Consider the following 21,755-nt stretch of genomic DNA (forward strand, 5'->3'; position numbering starts at 1 on the left):
AGATGGTTGTTGCGTAGATAATGAATGTATTAATTTCCTTCTAGTATACGTTGAGGCGTATTTTCAAAGCACTTTGGGAGGCTAAGTTCCATAGGTTTCTATGGAACTTTGGGAGGCTAAGTGCTTTGAAAATGAGCCTGTTTGTCTTAATTATAAGTATTTTTAAGCCTGATTATCATGGAATGAAAAACAAGTCTGTAAATCTTGAAATGTTTTCAGAGTTTTGTTAAATATTAAGTGTGAGATTGAGAAAATTCCTTTCCTGTATCCATTCCTTCCAGAAAACTGTGTAACCATTAATCAGAATAACCACAAATTGGGGCATACATTGAGGATTCAGTAAGGGTCTCCATTAAATTGTCAAATTCTTTGATACAGATCTGGGAGGACAATATAATGGAATTTAAAACTATATTCTTGGGTATGTAAACACCATTTTTGTGCTTCATTAATAAAAACTGTTGAAACCTAAAAAAAACTATATTCTTGGGTATGAAGAAAGGAATAAAGTCAGTGATCAAGTAATGACCCCCATATCTCTCATTCTAATTCTAATCAAATCGGTGTGTATGTTAAATTAGTCTGGATCCAATAGCAAGCTTGATGAGTAATAAACGCTTTATGGTATAAGAAAAAGTCTGGAAATTCAACATCACCAGCATCCTTTGAACTTTTCAAGGTTTTTAATGCAATTTTGGAAAACTTCAAATTCCACAGAAAACCAGTAACTAATTTATCAAGCATTTTGTAAAAGGAATTTGAGAGAATTATCAGTAACATGCTCAATATATAATTAATTTTGGGCATGCGAACCATTTTTATTGTCTCTAGCCTCCTCCACCAAGTAAGGTGTAGAGGGCTCCATGAGACCAATTGATCCTTAACCATATCAATAATTCTCTTTGTAGTTTTTTCAATTGTCAAATCCAGATCAGGGAAAAGATCCAAATCTATGTATCTTAGACCTTTAGTAGACCATATAAGACCAGAAAATATCGCTTTAAAGCAAATTCCTTTGGGACTTGGAAACTACAGCTTCAAATAACTTCTAAGTTCTCCTGTCCTACCTAAATTAGGGAATCCAATTAATTCTAACATATAATGAGGAGCATTCCCATACAAAATATTACACACCACTGAGCCTCTAAAGGCATACAATGCAATTTTATTAACAACGGAGAAACTGGAGGTCTAATATTAGCAGAAAATATTAGTCTGGCAGCAACATTCTGAATTGTCTAATTTTTTCAAGAGTAGGTCTGTACAACAAAGATAAATTATGTTGCAATAATCTAATTGCCTAACTATGGGGGTCCTTTTACCAAGCTGTGGGAAGAAGGGCCCTGCGCTAGCAGCAGGTGCCATTTTTCCCGCACGCCAGGGACATTTTTACTGCAGTGGGTAAAAGGAGCCCAGGAACACATGGCCATGCGGTAAGAGAACTCTTACCAAATGGCCATGCCATGGGGAGCCCTTACCAGCATTTTGCACCCCCCTCCTTGGTGGCCCTGACCGTGGTCATCAGTTTTAAAGACACTGACAGCCTGTGGCACAACTGAGCCTGGATATTCAATGCCGGCTCGTGTCCAGGCTCCAGCCTGTTAGCCACTTACATGAATTGTCAATGCAGATCCCATACATGTGCAGAATGTTAGGGTGTTCAAATTTCTTCATGGTTCGTACCTCTCTCCAAAAGGTTTTACGGGCCAAACTGCAAGAAGTAAAAAGGTACAAAAAGTTAACAAGTTATCAATTCTTCCTTAACTTTATAGTTCCCCACCTGAAGACATATTAGAATGTATGTGTAAAATAAACATATATATATATACACATATCCTATATAATAAAAAGCATCTCCAACGTTCTGAAGCTGACTCCGTGGCACTGTGGCAGTGTAGGGTTCGTAAGTCTGTAACTCAGCGTTTCATTGGCTCTCACTGTCCTGCAACGTCACAAGAACGAGGAACCAATCAACAGTCTGTAAAAAACACCCAACCCGCCTGCCCGGTCCGTCATTGCCACCCAGCGATTCTCCTCTCTCCCCTGCCCCCCCCCCCCCTCCAGGCACCCACCAAGTCTCCGTCGCTCCTTTAAAAGCCCTGCCCGTCTGTAGCCTTCCCTTCCAGTTCGTTCCCTCAGAGTCCTGCCCTCACGGAAAGAGGAAATGACATCAGAAGGTGGGACTCAGAGGGAACGAACTCAAAGGGAAGACTACAGACGGGCAGGGCTTTCAAAGGAGCAACGGAGACTTGGTGGGTGCCTGGAGGGGGGGGCAAGGGAGAGAGGAGAATCGCTGAGTGGCTGGGGGGGGGCAGGGGACGAGTCTCACTCTCTCTCTGTCACACACACACACATTCACTCTCTCGCTCTCACACACAGTCACTGTCAAACACACTCTGTCAAACATACACACTCTGAGGAAAACCTTGCTAGCGCCCATTTCATTTCTGTAAGAAACGGGCCTTTTTTTACTAGTATATATATATATATATATGTACATACCACTGTGATATCCATAACAGATTGTGAAGTAATAAATTACAAATATGTTTGGGTACAAAGCTTTAAAAAATATAAAAAGCTCTAACTACATGTTCAGAAATAATTTGTTTCTGTTAGTCCACAGTCAGCATTTTTCAAGCAATTCAGATAATAGTTTCAGTTCTGTGCCTCACAGACAACATGAATTTCTAAGCCCAGCCTGCTGTGAAATATTTCAAAGCAAAGGTTTGTCTGTGCAACTAACTTATTTTTCTATCTCCATTTAATTTACTATGGGAGTCTTATACAAAGGTGCGCTACCATTTTTAGCGCGAGCTAGCATTTTTAGCACACACTAAATTTTAGTGCGCGCTAAACTTAATGCATGCACCTTAGTAAAAGGACCACTATGTTTGTGTGTTTGTCACACTGTTTCATGCTCCAAAAACTATTCATTGTGATGCCTTTTGGGGGGGATATAATAGTGTGATTTTTTTTTTCTTAGGGTCCATGTTCTGTATGCCACTAAAAAGCAATAAATAGAAATAAAACAAAACAAAGAAAAGAAAATAAGATGATACATTTTTTAACTTTTATTTATTTTTTTTTTTTATTGGTTTTAAAAGAAAAAACATTTTCCAAGCATTGGGCCCTTCCAACTCCCCCCCCCCCCTCCCCATGTAAATAAATAAAGTACAGAGGGTTTTTTTTAAACCTTCCATTCCACCCATGCATTCAACACCTCTCCCTCTTTCTTCTCTCCCTCGTTCTCTGCCCCTGGTTCCAACATGTCTGCATCTCCTCCCCTCCACCCAAGGACTGGCAACTGCCTCTTTCTCTGAGCATCCAGTCTCTCCTCAGTGTACCTCCGAAGTACTACTACTATAAATCATTTCTATAGCGCTACCAGTCGTACGCAGCACTTCACAATTTAACATGAAGAAAAGACGGTCCCTGCTCAAAAGTATTGCCGGAGACAAGAGCATGTTTGCTGCCTGCAGTGGCCCCGCAGGCTTTCCTCTGCTACATTCTGCCAGTGAGCAAACAGGAAGTGATGTCAGCAAAGGTGGGATGCAGCAGAGGGAAGCCTGTGGTGCAGGCACTGAATATGAATTGCTGCTGCCACTGGCAATGCCTTGAAGGTACAACTGGGGAGGGAAGGGAAATTCAGAGACAGGGGCAGATGCTGGCTGCTGGTAAAGAAAATGGAGAGAGAAGAGTGAGGTGCCACCGCTGGGTGGGCCTGAGCCACAGAAAAGCTGGCCTGTGCCCATCCAGGCCCGTTCATAGCTACTCCACTGTCGAGACCTCCAAGGGCCCCACCTTGTGTTTCACCCAGCCCAGAGCTGCTCTGGGCCACTTCACCCAGCTGGGCATGGGTCCCAAGAGCCCTTCACTCCAGGTCCCCCCCAAGGAGTGGCCTGTCATAGGCCAGGGCCTTCTTAACAAGAAGAACCATGCTCGGGATCCATTCCGGAGATGGGGGACGCCCACCAGCCCTGATGCAGGCTAGATGGGAACAGGTTTCCTTGCGAGGTACCCCCTCCCCCGGGGACTACTGCATCTTTTTATGCAGCAAAGAAGAACCACGGAGAAAACTGCTGACATTTTCCATTTGCGTACTGATTGTAAACCACTTTTATGCACTACATATAGTAACATAGTAGATGACGGCAGAAAAAGACCTGCACGGTCCATCCAGTCTGCCCAACAAGATAAACTCATATGTACTACTTTTTGTGTATACCCTACCTTGATTTGTACCTGTCCTCTTCAGGGCACAGACCGTATAAGTCTGCCCAGCATTATCCCCGCCTCCCACCACCGGCTGGTACAGACCGTATAAGTCTGCCTAGCATTATCCCTGCCTCCCAACCACTGGCTCTGCCACCCAATCTTGGCTAAGCTCCTGGGGATCCATTCCTTCTGCAGGATTCCTTTATGTTTATCCCACGCATGTTTGAATTCCGTTACCGTTTTCATTTCCACCACCTCCCGCGGGAGGGCATTCCAAGCATCCACCACTCTCTCCGTGAAGAAATACTTCCTGACATTTTTCTTGAGTCTGCTCCCCTTCAATCTCATTTCATGTCCTCTAGTTCTACCGCCTTCCCCTCTCCGGAAAAGGTTCGTTTGCAGATTAATACCTTTCAAATATTTGAACGTCTGTATCATATCACCCCTGTTTCTTCTTTCCTCCAGGGTATACATGTTCAGGTCAACAAGTCTCTCCTCATACATAGTAACATAGTAGATGACGGCAGAAAAAGACCCGCACGGTCCATCTAGTCTGCCCAACAAGATAAACTCATATGTGTATACCTTACCTTGATTTGTACCTGTCTTTTTCAGGGCACAGACCGTATAAATCTGCCCAGCAGTATTCCCCGCCTCCCAACCACCAGTCCCACCTCCATCACAGACCGTATAAGTCTGCCCTTGATTTGTACCTGTCTTTTTCAGGGCATAGACCGTATAAGTCTGCCTTGATTTGTACCTTACCTTGATTTGTACCTGTTTTATTTTATTTCAGGGCACAGACCGTATAAGTCTGCCCAGCGGTATTCCCCGCCTCCCAACCACCGGTCCCGCCTCCCATCTCCATCTCAGACCGTATAATCTGCCCAGCAGTATTCCCTGCCTCCCAACCACCAGACCCGCCTCCCATCATTGGCTCTGGTACAGACCGTATAAGTCTGCCATCTACTATCCTCGCATCCCAACCACCAACCCTTCTTCCCCCCACCTGCTCCTCAATCCAATTTTGGCTAAGCTTCTTGGAACACAAATCCCATATCATTCTCGTAGCTTTTCTTTGCACCGCTTCCATTTTTTTTAACATCCTTCGCAAGATACGGCCTCCAAAACTGAACACAATACTCCAGGTGGGGCCTCACCAACGTCTTATACAGGGGTATTAAAACCTCTTTTCTTCTGCTGGTCACACCTCTCTCTATACAGCCTAGCAATCTTCTAGCTACGGCCACCGCTTTGACACACTGTTTCGTCGCCTTCAGGTCCTCAGATACTATCACCCCAAGATCCCTCTCCCCATCCGTACCTATCAGACTCTCCCCGCCTAACACATATGTCTCCCTTGGATTTCTACTCCCTAAATGCATCACTTTGCATTTCTTCGCATTGAATTTTAATTGCCAAACGAAGTGCAGCATAGCACATTATGAATTAGCATAAACAGATCCATTTCTTCATTCAGAGTGATTCCCCCCCACCCCCAAACAGAAGGGTACCTTTGGGAAGTTGTTTATTCTGAGTAAGAAGTCTCCATGGAAGGGAAAAAGCTCCAGATCTGACACTGCAGCCACCCTCCTTCAGTCCTCGAGAATATACTATCTTTTCACTCAATCACTCAAATATAGAGAAAGACTATCACAGTTGTATGGACACAGGTTTATTTATTTACTTATTTACTGCACTTGTATCCCACATTTTCCCACCTATTTGCAGGCTCAATGTGGCTTACAAAATGTTACAACAACATTTACACAGTATAGGATAAGAATTTCAGAATGTGGATACAGATGGGTACATAGAATATCATAGCAAACATATTAACGGAATAATAATTTTACAATTGTTACAAATAAGAGTGCATAAGTAAATCATATTTGATTGGAAGTGAATTGAAAGATAAACATAACATAATGATATCAGGACAAGGTATAATATTCAGACATGAGGATGTAATTAAGATGGACAGATAGGAGGGTTCCTGAATAGTTGTAATTGGAATAATTAGGAAGTCAAATCGGTATGGGGAATCTTTGTTGTACGCCTTTATGAATAAGTAAGTCTTTAATAATTTTTGGAAGGTTGTCAGGTCGTGTGTTGTTTTTATGGCGATCGGTAATTCATTCCATAATTGTGTGCAGATGTATGAGAAACTGGATGTATGTACAGACTTGTATTTAAGTCCTCTGCAATTGGGATAATGAAGGTTTAAGCAGGGAAGTGATGAACTTTTGTTGTTTCTCTCTGGTAAGTCAATTAGGTCTGACATGTATGATGGGGCATCTCCATAAATGATGTAATGAACCAAGGTACATATCTTGAATGCAATACGATCTTTCAGTGGTAGCCAATGCAGTCTTTCTCTAAGGGGTCTGGCACTTTCATATTTCACCTAGCCGAATATCAATCAGGCTGCGTGTTCTGGCCTGTCTGGAGTTTCTTGATGGTTTGTACCTTGCATCCCGCGTATAAGGAATTACAATAGTCCAAGTGGCTCAGAACCAATGATTGCACCAATACACGAAATGTCCCTCTTGGAAAGAAGGGTCTTGCTCTTCTGAGCCTCCACATTGCATATACCATTTTTTAATGATGTTTTTTTACATGGCAATCTAGATTAAGATTGCGATCAATTGTTACGCCTAAGAGTTTAAGGGTGTCTGCAACAGGGAGAGTATGATTTGGTGTGTTTATGTTGGAATAGTTGATTTTATTATATTGCGATGATAATATTAGGCATTGTGTCTTTTCTGTATTCAGCTTTAGTTGGAAAGCGTCTGCCCATGAGTTCATAATTTGGAAGCTGCGATTCCGATGTCATTTTTTAACAAAATATAAATCGTCATATCATCAGCATAAATATATGGATTTAGGTCTCGGTTAGACAATGCTTTGGCCAAAGGTAACATAATTAGATTAAAGAGAATCAGTGAGAGCGGAGATCCCTGAGGCACACTACATTCCGGTCTCCATGGTGATGATATGATCGATTTAGATATTACCCGGTATGTTCTTGCTGTTAGAAAACTATGAAACCAATTCAATACATTTCTTCCTATTCCAAAATATTCTAGAATATTTAATAGAATACAACCTTCCTGAGCCCTTATGCCAAGCCCCCTCCCTGCCCGTCTTCAAGTCTTTGCTTAAAGCCCACCTCTTCAATGCTGCGTTCGGCACCTAACCCTTACTGTTCAGTGAAACCAGACTGCCCCAATTTGACTGCCCCTATTGGACCGACCGTTCACTTGTCTATTAGATTGTAAGCTCTTTGAGCAGGGACTGTCTCTCTTTGTTAAATTGTACAGCGCTGCGTAAAGCGAATGCTACATACCTGTAGAAGGTATTCTCTGAGGACAGCAGGCTGATTGTTCTCACTGATGGGTGACGTCCACGGCAGCCCCTCCAATCGGAACTTTACTAGCAAAGGCCTTTACTAGTCCTCGCGCGCCCATGCGCACCGCGCATGCGCGGCCGTCTTCCCGCCCGAACCGGCTCGTGTTCGTCAGTCTTCTTTTGTCTGCGCTCGGTACGGTCGTGTTTGCGCCGTTCGCACCCCTTAAGTTGACCCTCGCGCGTCTTTTGACTTTTCGCTTTAAAAAAAAAAAAAAGGATTTTGGAGAAGGGCCTTGCGGTCTTTTCCCCTGCCCGTATTTCCAGTTTTTGGCCCCGTTAAGTTTTCTTTTGTTTTCGGGGTAGGCCCTTTTGAGGCCTTGGGTCGAGTTTTTTTCTCCCCCTCTTTTTGGTGCCTTACCGCAATTACGAGTTTTGATTTCGTGGGCGTGATTTTTCCGCCCATGTCATCGAAGTCTCCCAGCGGCTTCAAGAAGTGCACCCAGTGCGCCCGGGTAATCTCGCTCACTGATAGGCACGCGTCGTGTCTTCAGTGTTTGGGGGCTGGGCACCGCCCGCAGGCCTGTAGTCTTTACGCCCTTTTACAGAAAAGGACTCAGGTAGTGAGATTGGCCCAGTGGAACGTTTTGTTCTCGGGCTCTTCGTCGGCATCGGCACCGGGAGTATCGAGTGCGTCGACGTCGACAGCGTCAAGACCTCCGCCCTCGGCCGCGACTGTATCGATTGCATCGAGGCATCGACCCTCTGCATCGTCGGGGCCGAGACATCGAAAGGCTGCGTCGGCGTCGGTGGTACCGGGACCTCCACTAGTGCTGATGTCGTCGGACGGTGGTGCTTCGACTGGAGTGCAGGTGAGGGCTGTCCATTTCCCTGCTGGTGGCGGTGAGCCTTCGGGTGGGTCTCCCCCTACCCTGAGGGCTCCTGCTGTACAGCCCCCCTGAGACCGACTTTCTTCGGCCTCGGCCCCGAGGAAGCGACGGCTGGATTCTACGTCCTCCTCGTCGGTACCGGGAAGCTCCGGTGACATGCTTCGTTTGAAAAAGTCAAAGAAGCATCGACACCGGTCTCCTTCCCGCGTCGGTACCGAGAGCTCCGTGTCACCAAGGGAGTCAGCACCCAGAAGGCATCGGCACCGGGAGGACCGCTCACCCTCTGTTCAGGAGGTGTCGATGCGCTCCACCTTGGACAGCCCGGAACAGTCTCCACGCCCGGAATAGACTCTGACTTCGACACCTGCATCGGCTTCCATGTCTTTTTCCACAGCCGCCCTGCACGAGAGTCTCCGGGCCGTTCTTCCAGAGATCCTGGGAGAGCTGTTGCGCCCTTCCCCTCCGGTACCGGGGGTGCTTGCGCCTCCGGTACCGTCGAGTGAGGTGCCGGCTGGCCCCTTGCCCGGGGTGAGGTCTCCGACATCGGTGCCGCTTGCAGTGCCGACTGCGGTCGCCTCCCAGGAAGGCTCCCCGACAACGTCGGCGGAGGGAGCTTCGCCGGTGCGGGCGAGGGAGTCTACCTCTCGACGCTCACACCGTGGCCGTGTTTCCACGGAGTCGAGCCGGGCACGGCTTCAGACACAGGTTCATGAGCTTGTGTCTGATACCGATGGTGAGGCCTCATGGGAGGAGGAGGAGGTCATCAGATATTTCTTTGACGAGGAGTCTGATGGTCTTCCTTCTGATCCCACTCCCTCTCCTGAAAGGCAGCTTTCTCCTCCCGAGAGTCTGTCTTTTGCGGCCTTTGTCCGGGAGATGTCTACGGCCATCCCCTTCCCGGTGGTTGTGGAGGACGAGCCCAGGGCTGAAATGTTTGAGCTCCTGGACTATCCTTCTCCACCTAAGGAAGCGTCCACAGTACCCATGCATCATGTCCTCAAAAAGACATTGCTGGCGAACTGGACCAAGGCTTTAACTAATCCCCACATTCCCAAGAAGATCGAGTCCCAGTACCGGATCCATGGGGACCCAGAGCTGATGCGCACTCAGTTGCCTCACGACTCTGGAGTTGTGGATTTGGCCCTAAAGAAGGCTAAGAGTTCTAGGGAGCATGCTTCGGCGCCCCTGGGCAAGGACTCTAGAACCTTAGACTCCTCTGGGAGGAAGGCCTACCATTCTTCTATGCTCGTGGCCAAAATCCAGTCTTACCAGCTCTACACGAGCATACACATGCAGAATAATGTGCGGCAGTTGGCGGGCTTGGTGGACAAGCTCCCTCCTGAGCAAGCCAAGCCATTTCAGGAGGTGGTCAGGCAGCTGAAGGCGTGCAGAAAATTCCTGCCCAGAGGGGTATATGATACCTTTGATGTTGCGTCCAGGGCCGCTGCTCAAGGTGTGGTGATGCGCAGACTCTCATGGCTGCGTGCCTCCGACCTGGAGAATAGGATCCAGCAGCGGATTGCGGACTCGCCTTGCCGTGCGGACAATATTTTTGGAGAGAAGGTCGAACAGGTGGTAGAGCAGCTCCACCAGCGGGATACCGCTTTCGACAAGTTCTCCCGCCGGCAGCCTTCAGTTTCTACCTCCACAGGTAGACGTTTTTATGGGGGAAGGAAGACTGTTCCCTACTCTTCTGGTAAGCGTAGGTACAATCCTCCTTCTCGACAGCCTGCGGCCCAGGCTAAGCCCCAGCGCGCTCGCTCTCGTCAGCAGTGTGCGCCTCAGCAAGGCCCCTCGGCTCCCCAGCAAAAGCAAGGGACGAGCTTTTGACTGGCTCCAGCAGAGCATAGCCGACATCAATGTGTCAGTGCCGGGCGATCTGCCGGTCGGGGGGAGGTTGAAAGTTTTTCACCAAAGGTGGCCTCCCATAACCTCTGACCAGTGGGTTCTCCAAATAGTCCGGCAAGGATACACCCTCAATTTGGTTTCCAAACCTCCAAATTGCCCTCCGGTAGCTCAATCCTACAGCTTCCAGCACAAGCAGGTACTTGCAGAGGAACTCTCTGCCCTTCTCAGCGCCAATGCGGTCGAGCCCGTGCCATCCGGGCAAGAAGGGCTGGGATTCTATTCCAGGTACTTCCTTGTGGAAAAGAAAACAGGGGGGATGCGTCCCATCCTAGACCTAAGGGCCCTGAACAAATATCTGGTCAAAGAAAAGTTCAGGATGCTTTCCCTGGGCACCCTTCTTCCCATGATTCAGGAAAATGACTGGCTATGCTCTCTGGACTTGAAGGACGCCTACACGCACATCCCGATACTGCCAGCTCACAGACAGTATCTGCGATTTCAGCTGGGCACACGTCACTTCCAGTACTGTGTGCTACCCTTTGGGCTCGCCTCTGCGCCCAGAGTGTTCACGAAGTGCTTGGCTGTAGTAGCAGCGGCGCTTCGCAGGCTGGGAGTGCACGTGTTCCCCTATCTCGACGATTGGCTGGTGAAGAACACATCCGAGGCAGGAGCTCTACGGTCCATGCAGATGACTATTCGCCTCCTGGAGCTACTGGGGTTTGTGATAAATTATCCAAAGTCCCATCTTCTCCCAGTGCAGAGACTCGAATTCATAGGAGCTCTGCTGGATTCTCAGACGGCTCGTGCCTATCTCCCAGAGGCGAGAGCCAACAATTTGTTGTCCCTCGTCTCGCGGGTGCGAGCGTCCCAGCAGATCACAGCTCGGCAGATGTTGAGATTGCTGGGCCACATGGCCTCCACAGTTCATGTGACTCCCATGGCCCGCCTTCACATGCGATCTGCTCAATGGACCCTAGCTTCCCAGTGGTTTCAGGCTGCTGGGGATCTTTGCTAGTAAAGTTCCGATTGGAGGGGCTGCCGTGGACGTCACCCATCAGTGAGAACAAGCAGCCTGCTTGTCCTCGGAGAACCCTAGTAGCGCTCTAGAAATGTTAAGTAGTAGTAGTAGTAGAATATTGTGATTGGCCATGTCAAACGCACTGGACTGTCGAATTGTAACGGAAGGACATTATTACCAGCTGCAATAATATGCCTGAATTTGGTCATGAGTGTTATTAGAACTGTTTCTGTGCTGTCATTAGCACGGAATCCAGATTCGGATGTGTGTAGTAACCTTAGGTTCTGTATAGCTAACCTTAAATTCCATTTCACTTACAGTAAGCTCCTTATTTATTCAACCGTTCTGTAAACAGTTTGGAAATTAAGTCAGTCAACTGAATATTTGAAATTGAGTCAGATGTTTATTTTGCTGCTACAACTGCACAATAATACTTGGAGCAAGGGCAGAAAAGTGAACATATAAAAATTATGGAGTCAACAGTGAAAAGATAGGATTACAGTAACTCAGTGAGAGCAAATGATCTACACGGTCCAGCGAAAGGACACTGAAATCAGTGGTGTCAAGTAAAAGGACAAAACCAGAAAGGTTTTGTGAAAGAGAACCAGCTTCTGCAGCTATATTTCTTCAGCTAGGCATAGGACTAACAAAAGGACACAAATCTAAATATCCTGCATTTGCTAACCCACTAAAGTTCCTTCAACAGTCTGAAGGGCTGAAGCAATAAAGTGCACTAGGCTTTGAGCACTGACAGGTTTTGTGCATGAGCTAATGGTATGCAAAACCTTGAGTAGATAACTCATTGGAAAAGGGTAGATAGAGGGGTTCCCCAGGGGTCTGTGCTGGGACCGCTGCTTTTTAACATATTTATAAATGATCTAGAGATGGGAGTAGCTAGTGAGCTAATTAAATTTGCTGACAACACAAAGTTATTCAAAGTTGTTAAATCACAAGAGGATTGTGAAAAATTACAAGAGGATCTTATGAGACTGGGCATCCAAATGACAGATGACGTTTAATGTGAGCAAGTGCAAAGTGATCCATGTGGGAAAGAGGAACCAGAACTATAAATACGTGATGCAAGGTTCCACATTAGGAGTCAACGACCAGGAAAGGGATCTAGGTGTCACTGCTGATGATATGCTGACACCTTTTGCTCAGTGTGCAGCTGTGGCTAAGAAAGCAAATAAAATGTTAGGTATTATTATGAAAGAAATGGAAAACAAAAATGATGATGTTATAATGCCTTTGTATCGCTCCATGGTGTGACTGCTCCTCGAATACCGTGTGCAATTCTGGTCACTACATTTATTTATTTATTTATTGCATTTGTATCCCACATTTTCCTACCTCTTTGCAGGCTCAATGTGGCTTACATTACAACATGAATAATGGAAATATATAAGAAATTATACATTTAATATTGCATAAGGATCTTGGGTAACATGAAAATAACAAAGAAAATATACATTTAGTATAGCATAAGGATCTTGGGTGACATGATAGTAATAAAGCAGGATAGTAGAATAACAAGCAGTTATCGTGAGGCAGTTCTGGATCTATGTGTAGGGGTTCACATTTGTTGATCTTTTTGGTAAGCCTTGTCAAAGAGATGGGTCTTCAGTAGTTTGCGGAAGTTAGTTAGTTCATAGATCGTTTTTATGTTGCGCGGCAGCACATTCCAGAATTGTGTGCTCAAGTAGTTAAAGGTTGACGCATGCGTTAGTTTGTATTTTAGACCTTTGCAGTTGGGGAAGTGAAGATTAAGGAATGTGCGGTTGATTTTTTAGCGTTCCTGGGTGGTAGATCTATCAGGTCTGACATGTAGGCTGGAGCGTCTCCGTAAATGATTTTGTGAACTAGGGTACATATTTTGAACCTGATGCGTTCTTTAAGTGGGAGCCAGTGTAGTTTTTCTCGTAGGGGTTTGGCACTTTCATATTTTGTTTTTCAGAATACGAGTCTGGCTGCAGTGTTCTGGGCTGTCTGGAGTTTCTTGATTATTTGCTCTTCGCAGCCAGCATAGAGTGTGTTGCAATAGTCTAGATGGCTGAGCACCATTGATTGTACTAGGTTACGGAAGACAGTCCTTGGGAAGAAAGGTCTTACTCTTTTTAATTTCCACATTGAGTGAAACATCTTCTTGGTTGTGTTTTTTACATGATTCTCAAGTGTAAGGTGACGATCAATAGTGACTCCAAGAATTTTTAGGGTGTCTGAAATTGGAAGATTCAGTTTCGGTGTGTTAATGATGGTGAATTTGTTTGTGTTATGTTGAGAGGTGAGTATAAGGCATTGGGTTTTTTCTGCATTGAGTTTCAGCTGAAATGCATCCGCCCATGAATGCATGATATGTAGACTCTGGTTGATGTCATTGGAAATTTCCTTTAAATCTTGTTTGAATGGGATATAGATCGTTACGTCGTCTGCGTATAAATATAGGTTGAGGTTTTGGTTTGATAGTAGTTTGGCCAAGGGTACATCTCGAAAAAGATATAGCGGAATTAGAAAAGATACAGAGAAGGGTGGCAAAAATGATAAAAGGGATGGGAGGAGTAGCCTAGTAGTTAGTGCAGTGGACTTTGATCCTGGGGAACTGAGTTCGATTCCCACTGCAGCTCCTTGTGACTCTGGGCAAGTCACTTAACCCTCCATCGCCCCTGGTACAAATAAGTTCCTGAATATACCATGTAAACCGCTTTGAATGTAGTTGCAAAAACCACAGAAAGGCAGTATATTAAGTCCCATTTCCCTTTCCCCCTTTATGAGGAAAGGCTAAAGTGGCTAGGGCTCTTCAGCTCGGACAAAAGATGGCTGAGGGGAGATAGGATAGAGGTACATAAAATACTGAGTGGAGTGGTACAGATAGACGCTTTTGCAAAGTAGTCCATGCCAGATTTTGAAACACTCCAATCTTACAGTTTTTCCAAAGAATCTCTTTTTGCTGCCTCACTTTAGACAATATCTTCTCCTTCATGGGGAAGTCAGCAAAACACACTACGATGTCCCTCAGGTTAGATTCTCGCTTTGGGCCAGCCACTCTGTGGTCTGGTATTGACCACTTTCCTCAGAATTCAAAATGAACCCACGCAACTCTCGAATCACTGCTTCACAGTTACTAAATATATCCAAGCCAGGGATTCCTTTGAATCGCAAATTGTTTTGGCGCGACCTAGTCTCCAGGTCTTCCACCTGCTCCTTGAGCTGTTGTAATTCCCGCGTGTCAGCATTCATCACTTTATTCAGTTTCCCTGTGTCCTGCTTAAGAGTCTCCATCCGCTCCTCCACCTCACCGACACGTGTTCCCAAGTCGCGAATTTCAGCCCTAATTTCTCTCAGGGCAATTTGTACATCCTTTCGGACCCCCGCCAGATCGGCCTTCAAGCCTTGAAACCAAGCCAGTACTTCCAATTTTGCAATCTCACCAGCCTTGAGTCCCTCCTCAGCGTGCTCCTCCCCGGCCGCAGCCAGACTCGCCGCCATCTTTGCTTCACTCCGCTCTGGCCCCGCCAAAGCCGCTGGCGTTTTCTAACTTTGATCTGTCGAAAAACGGAATTGCTCCAGTCCCTTCTTCAGTGGCATACCTCAGGGACCTTTCCCCTTCGATGCACTCCGGGATGCTGCTCAAGTCTGTGGAATTTGCTTGCTCTAAACAATGCCCCAACGGAGTTCTGCATTCAAGCTGCCATCCCGGTCTGTGACGTCACTTCCTCTCCCTTGGAGCAGTTTTAGTGGGTGCAGTGCTCTTCAGGCAGGCAGACCCAGGCCCACCCTCCCTTACCTGTTACACTTGTGGTGGTAAATGTGAGCCTACCAAAACCCTCCAGAAACCCACTGTACCCACATGTAGGTGCCCCCTTCACCTGTAAGGGCTATGGTAGTGGTGTACAGTTGTGGGTAGTGGGTTTTGGGGGGGAGGGGGTTGGGGGGCTCAGCACACAAAGTAATGGAGCTATGTACCTGGGAGCAATTTATTAAATCTACTGCAGTGCCCCCTAGGGTGCCCGGTTGGTGTCCTGGAATGTCAGGGGGACCAGTGCACTACGAATGCTGGCTCCTCCCATGACCAAAGGGCTTGCATTTGGTCGTTTCTGAGATGGGCGTCCTTGGTTTCCATTATCGCCGAAAATGAGAAATGACCAAGTCTAGGGACGGCCATCTCTAAGGACGACCTAAATGTCAAGATTTGGGCATCCCCAACCGTATTATCGAAACGAAAGATGGACGTCCATCTTGTTTCGGTAATACGGGTTTCCCCGCCCCTCCACCGGGACGTTTTGCAAGGACGTCCTCAGCAAAACGTGGGCGTCCCTTTTGATTATGTCCCTCTTTGTAAGTCTAAGTGCTTTGAAAATACACCTCAAAGCTTCATTATGTCCAGAATTTCAAATATATTTGTTTAAACTGTACAGAGAAGTAACTGCACTAAAAAGGAAGTCTAGAAGAAAACTTTTTAATGTGTTTTACTTGTACTAGATAAGGGGTTCTCAACTCAGTCCTCAGGACACACCTAGCCTATCAGTCAGGTTTTCAGGATACCCACAATGAATATGCATGAGATAAATTTGAATGCACTACCTCCACTGTATGCCCATTATAAACCATAAAACTGTACTGCTTTGTCACCTTCTTATCTCCATGCATATCTCCCTGTCCCTCATCCACAGGGCTTGCCCTGTCTCTCACCTGACCCACCCTCATCCTGTTAGACTGTCACTGAAATACCATGATGTTTCACTTATATATACTGTCATCTACTAGCATTTGCTTATTTCTGATCTGACGAAGAAGGGCTACCTTCGAAAGCTAATCAAAAAATATATTGTTATGTCCAATAAAAAAGGTATCTTATTTTCTTTTCCGTGTTTTATTTTGTTTTATTTCTATTGATCCACTGTATGCAAATCTATCTCATGTATATGCATTGTGGGTATCCTGCACTAGATGTATGGCAATGGCTGAGAGGGGGCAGGTTCTGAGATATGGTATATGTTGGAGCGGTATGTACTTTCTCAGTAGCATTATAGACGTCTGAGGGAGTGGAGATGTGTTTTTTATGGAGGGGAAGGGAAAGCTGCTGCATTGTAGCACTGATAATTCACATGAGTAGAATCTGCACAATGACTGAATGGAAAGTTTTTGATGAAATTCTTGAGGGCTGCATACAAGACACAGGGTATGAAGATCAGCCAAGAAGATAATATATCAAATCTATATGAGAGGATAACTCATACAGATATAAGTTAATGTCAGCGATTCTGTCGCAGAGAGTGTAGAAATAAAGATCAGACAACAAGCTGTAGGGAATATTTTTTGGAATAACGTAATATATCTGTGACTAGCTTTGTGACTTCACTGACCTGATGAAGAGATAGTAACTCTTGAAAGCTCCTTGCAAACATGCATTAGTCCAGTAAAATAATATCACCTTTTCAATTTTAAAATGGTGTCGCCTTTTTATTGTATTAACATTTTTAAATATATATTACAAAGAGAAAATGTCAAGATATAACTGCAAAAAAAGAAAAAAAAAAGATATGTATTACACTTACGGGCCTTTTTACTAGGCTGTGCTAAAAAGTGGCCAGTGCTATTTCCAGCAAGGGACTTTCCCTGTACAGCAGTAAAATGGCCTAATTTTTCCTATTAATGGCCACATGCTAATTTCCCCATTAACACATTGCCATTAGCACTGTTCTCTCTAAGCTGAGCAGGAGTCCTCCAACTGCTTAACTGCCAGTAGAGAGAAGAACCCTACCTTTATCACTGCCTACCAGCTGGTTACGATGTTGTACATCTCGCCAGAGCCTCTAGGGCTGGTGGAGGTCTTGCAATTATTTATTCTACTGAACTACAATTAGTTGAACTACCTCCCGCCTTCGCTTATCCAGAAATTCTTACAGTTTGCATAGCTGTCCCGTCTCCTGTGGTTATTCTTTTGTGCTACTGTCCTTCTTCTCTGTCACAAAGTCTCTGAAATTGTTTTTACCAAATTCTGGAGGAAGCTGCTATTCATTATTCCAATATTCTCGATTGTGGTGATTTTAATACTCATATTGATGTTCCTTCCCATCATCGTTCTCAATCATTTTTATTGGTTATGGCAGATTTGGATCTTTACCAGTGGGTCAATTTCCCTGTTCATGCAGTGGGGCATACCCTTGACTTAGTTCTTACTCACTTAGAGTCTCCTTTATTTCCTTCCACCTTTTCATATGCACCACTTGCTTGGACCAATCATTCTATTATTTATTTCTCCATGACTCTTCCTGTCCCGTCACCAAGAGCAACTGCGTTCAAAATTCTCCTGGTTTTTGTCTTAGACCCCTGCGAGAGTTCACCCACCAATTTTTCCTTTCCATCTGACTTTGATTCATTCTGCACCAATGATATTGTCTCATGCTTTCATAATGTGTTATCTTCTGCCCTTGATCAGATTGCCCCCTTAAAACAGGTAAATACTCCTTTAGCCTTTAATAAACAACCATGGTACCATAGTGGACTAAGACTTTTAAAAAGACAGCTTCGTAAAGCTGAATGTAGTTGGATAAGCTCCAAGTGTATTTTGAAAGGGCAAAATCACTATATATTAAAACCATATTCACAAGGCACCAAATCTGACCAGAGAATTGTTTACTTCAACATATGACATCTATCTTTAAGCACAGCCCCTATGTCATAGGTAGTCTCTCTTTCCTGTCCGCCAAAGTATTATCATTAAATTTCATTCTAAAATCCAAGACCTCATTAAATCTCTTCCCCGGGTTTCTACAGGAATGCACTATTCTCTCCCTATGGGGTCGATTCCATCGTCTGGTAGACCTTGGCCAGACTCATAGGGATTTCGTCCTGCTCATCTTTTCAGTTACAAACACTTCACTCACTTACTAAAACAATGACAAGTAAGTGCACCACTTCTTGTTCCCTGGATCCTTTTCCTTCAGCTTGGCTTACCACTCCTCATCTTCTTCTGCCAAAACTCCTCTTAAAAATTAATTTGAGGCTTTTATCTGGCCAGGTACCCTCTTCCTGGACAACAGTTATAGTCTGGCCCATTCTAAAAAAAACATCTTTAGACCCATCTGTTCCTGTTCATCATCATCCTGTTTCCAATCTTTGTTTTGTCTCTAAGGTACTAGAAAAGATTGTTTTCAATCAAATGTCTTCATTTGTTGAAATATTCTTAGCACTCCACCCTAAACAATCGGGTTTAGACCCCATTACACTACGGAAACAGTTCTCACTGCTCTTTTGAATGAAATTTATACTCATCTGGACAAGCATTTGGTGGTTCTGGCTATTTCTCTTGACCTATCCGTAGCATTTGATGTAGTTAATCATGAACTCCTTCTGTCTCGGTTGTCATCTCTGGGCATTACTTGTTCTGTACTGTCTTGGTTTTCATCCTCTCTCTCTCTCTGGTCATTCTTATAAGGTCTTGTTCAAATCATCTAATGCTTCACCTTGTGGTCAGTTCTCTGTCCTATGCTCTTTAATCTATTCCTGAGCCCTCTTGCTTCTCTTATTCAAACCACAGGTATTTCCTTCCATTTTTATGCTGATGATATCCTTCTTTTGTTTCCTACTAATCCTTACGCTCATAGTCTTGGTCCCCTTCAAAATTGTCTTTTCACTATCTCACACTGGTTATGTGAACATAAACTGGTCTTAAATAAACAGAAGACAGTCGCCTGCTGGTTCACGGGCAGTGCTTCTATTCCCACTAATCCTTTTTCTTTTTGGCACTTTGAATGAACCAGTTAGTTCTTTTCGTTATCTTGGAGCAATTCTTGATTCTAACTTGACATTCACCCCTCAGATTTATCTCTCTATATAAAACGCACCTCCAACGTTTTAATGAAGCCACAGGTCTCCAAATGTTCTAAATTTGTAGTTGTGTAGATTGCTGTTCCTCCATGAGTGTCTGCCCCGCCCTTGCGTCACAACATGATGACGTCAAGGGCGGAGCACTGACACTCAACGAATCACATCGCCCACCCGCTGCTACGCGACGTAACATGAGGTCAGATGCATTGCGAAACCAAAGCGAACGACCTGCAAGAAAGAAGGGAGGACTACCATCGCCCCGAGCCAGCCTGAACGTGCGAGGTAGGGAGGGAGACAGGTAGGCAGCCTGAACGTCGGAGGGTGGGAGGGAGGGAGCCAGCCTGAACGTGGGAGTGGAAGGGAGGGACCCTGAACGTGGGAGGGAGGGAGGGACGGGCCACGACCCTGAAAGGCGGAGGGAGGGGGGACCACGACCCTGAAGCTGGGAGGGGGGATGGGAGGAAAAAGGGGAGGGGGAGGGGAAGGAAGGGGGGAGGGAAGACAGGGGGGAGGGGAAAGGAGGGCGGGAGACGGAGGGGGGCCCCTGCCGCACACTCTCATTCTTTCTCTCACACACACTCTCAATCTCACACACACACTCTCACACAGACAGCCTCACTCTATGTCACACACACACTCGCACATTCACCCTGTCTCTCTCTCTCACACAGTCACTCTCACACACACTCTCTCAAACATACACACTCCGAGGAAAACCTTGCTAGCACCCATTTCATTTGTTACAGAAACGGGCCTTTTTTACTAGTAACTTATATAAAACCAGTTTCTTTATTCTTCGTCAGTTTCACACTGTTCATCACTATTTCGAGTGGAGGAGTGGCCTAGTGGTTAGAGTGGTGGACTTTGGTCCTGAGGAACTGAGTTCAATTCCCACTTCAGGCACAGGCAGCTCCTTCTGACTCTGGTCAAGTTACTTAACCCTTCATTGCCCCATGTAAGCTGCATTGAGCCTGCCATGAGTGGGAAAGCACAGGGTACAAATGTAACAAAAAAAAATCTACTTTTCATTCCCTTGTCCTTGCATTTCTTATCACTAGACTTGATTACTGTATCTTGGCTGTTGTCAATCAAATCTTAAACTCCAGACAGTTCAAAATATGGCCATTAAACTCATTTGTCATGCACACATATTTGATAGTGTCTCCCCCATTCTGCAGAAATTCCACTGGCTTCCTGTGGACCAACGTATTAAATTTAAACTCCTTACTCTTATTTTCAAAGTACTTAGACTAGGATCTCCTGACTATTTGGCTTCTTTGACTATTCCTTATTCTCCAGTTAGACTTTTGAATGGTCATCGGCTTGTTCTCCCCAGTTCTAATGTTGCCCAACTCGAATTCACACACTATCATGCCCTTTTCTTCACTACCCCCTGTTATTGCAATTCATTACCTGTACCTCTGTGTTCTAAACTTTTTAAGGAGGCTTTCCAACTTGACACTTAATGAGGAATTTGTCTGTGGCTGAAGTATTCCCTCCTCCCAATGTTACTTAGGTTTCTGCCCTCCCTTTTCCTTGCCTTGGTCTCTTACCCTGTTGGTTGCATGTTTTACTTTCCTATCATCACATTGTAGTTCCTTTTCTTTCTTTCAATTATTTTAAATTGTAATGTGTAAATTGCCCAGTTCGGCCAGTCACCTTGGATCAAATAGATATATTTCACACCCTGGTATGTAACCAGGCATTGGCCAATACCCTGTCTTTCAGGGCAAGAAACAGTTTACACCATGCTTGTATAGCATGTGATGCACCTAGAAAATTAAATATCTTTTGTCCCCAAGAGAGTAAATCTTTATGCTGAAAATAAGATTTAAATACAGCAGTTTTGTCTGTTTCATTAACAAAGGTCACAAACAGGATAGCTCTCAAAGGACTATTATCTTTTGAACTTTCTAGAAATGCTGTGAGGTCAAAACTAGTTGACTCCATAGGTTGCATTGTACCCTGTTGGGTTTCTGTTGCAGCCATTTTCCAAGAAATATAAAATAGATTGAAAATTAGTATTTCTTCTTGATGGGGCATACTTAGGTCAGTTCCTTATCTCTTGCTTAACTAAACAATGAACTGGCCTTGACTTTAACTAACCATCAAATTATCCCAACTGACTCTGTACCCATGCATCTTGTTCCCATCATATATCTGCTCTTGGTCCCTCAACTATATGGTAAGCTGTACTGTAGAACAGTAGTTGAATGTTCTAACATGGAATAGAAAAAAAGATGTGAATTGTCAATGGCAATGTTGAGAAAAATAGTTTATTCACCATTGGCGATTCAAATCTTTTTTCTATTCCATGCTGGATCTTGAGAATCGTCTATTTGTTTTCTTGGACGTTGAATGTTCTAATGCATGCTTATTAGGTGTATCATTAGTATTATGCTAACATTGTATTATATCTCTGGTATTTGAATTCCAGTGCTGTTAAATGTATATATTTTTGATATTGTTTCATGGTAGTTCTATTATTAGGTTTCAATTTATTGTTTTCAAGTTTACCTTATTTATTGTATTTATGTTTATTCTTGGTTATTTAATATTGTTATGCTGTTAACAAAATTATAAGCTTTTTGTTAAACTTTACCTAC

General features: G+C 44.7%; 1 protein-coding gene across 5 annotated transcripts in view; it reads right to left on the reverse strand.

Annotated features, from left to right (window-relative positions):
- Positions 1–21,755, reverse strand: part of MLKL (mixed lineage kinase domain like pseudokinase) — a 190,597-nt gene that overhangs the window by 86,325 nt on the left and 82,517 nt on the right. For all 5 annotated transcript variants that reach the window (XM_030203626.1, XM_030203629.1, XM_030203625.1 and 2 more), the window contains exon 5: positions 1,614–1,711. In XM_030203626.1, coding sequence (XP_030059486.1) covers positions 1,614–1,711 — 98 coding nt within the window. The remainder of the gene's footprint in view (positions 1–1,613; positions 1,712–21,755) is intronic.

This window comes from Microcaecilia unicolor, chromosome 5 (assembly GCF_901765095.1).
Source record: "Microcaecilia unicolor chromosome 5, aMicUni1.1, whole genome shotgun sequence".
Taxonomy (NCBI): Eukaryota; Metazoa; Chordata; class Amphibia; order Gymnophiona; family Siphonopidae; genus Microcaecilia; species Microcaecilia unicolor.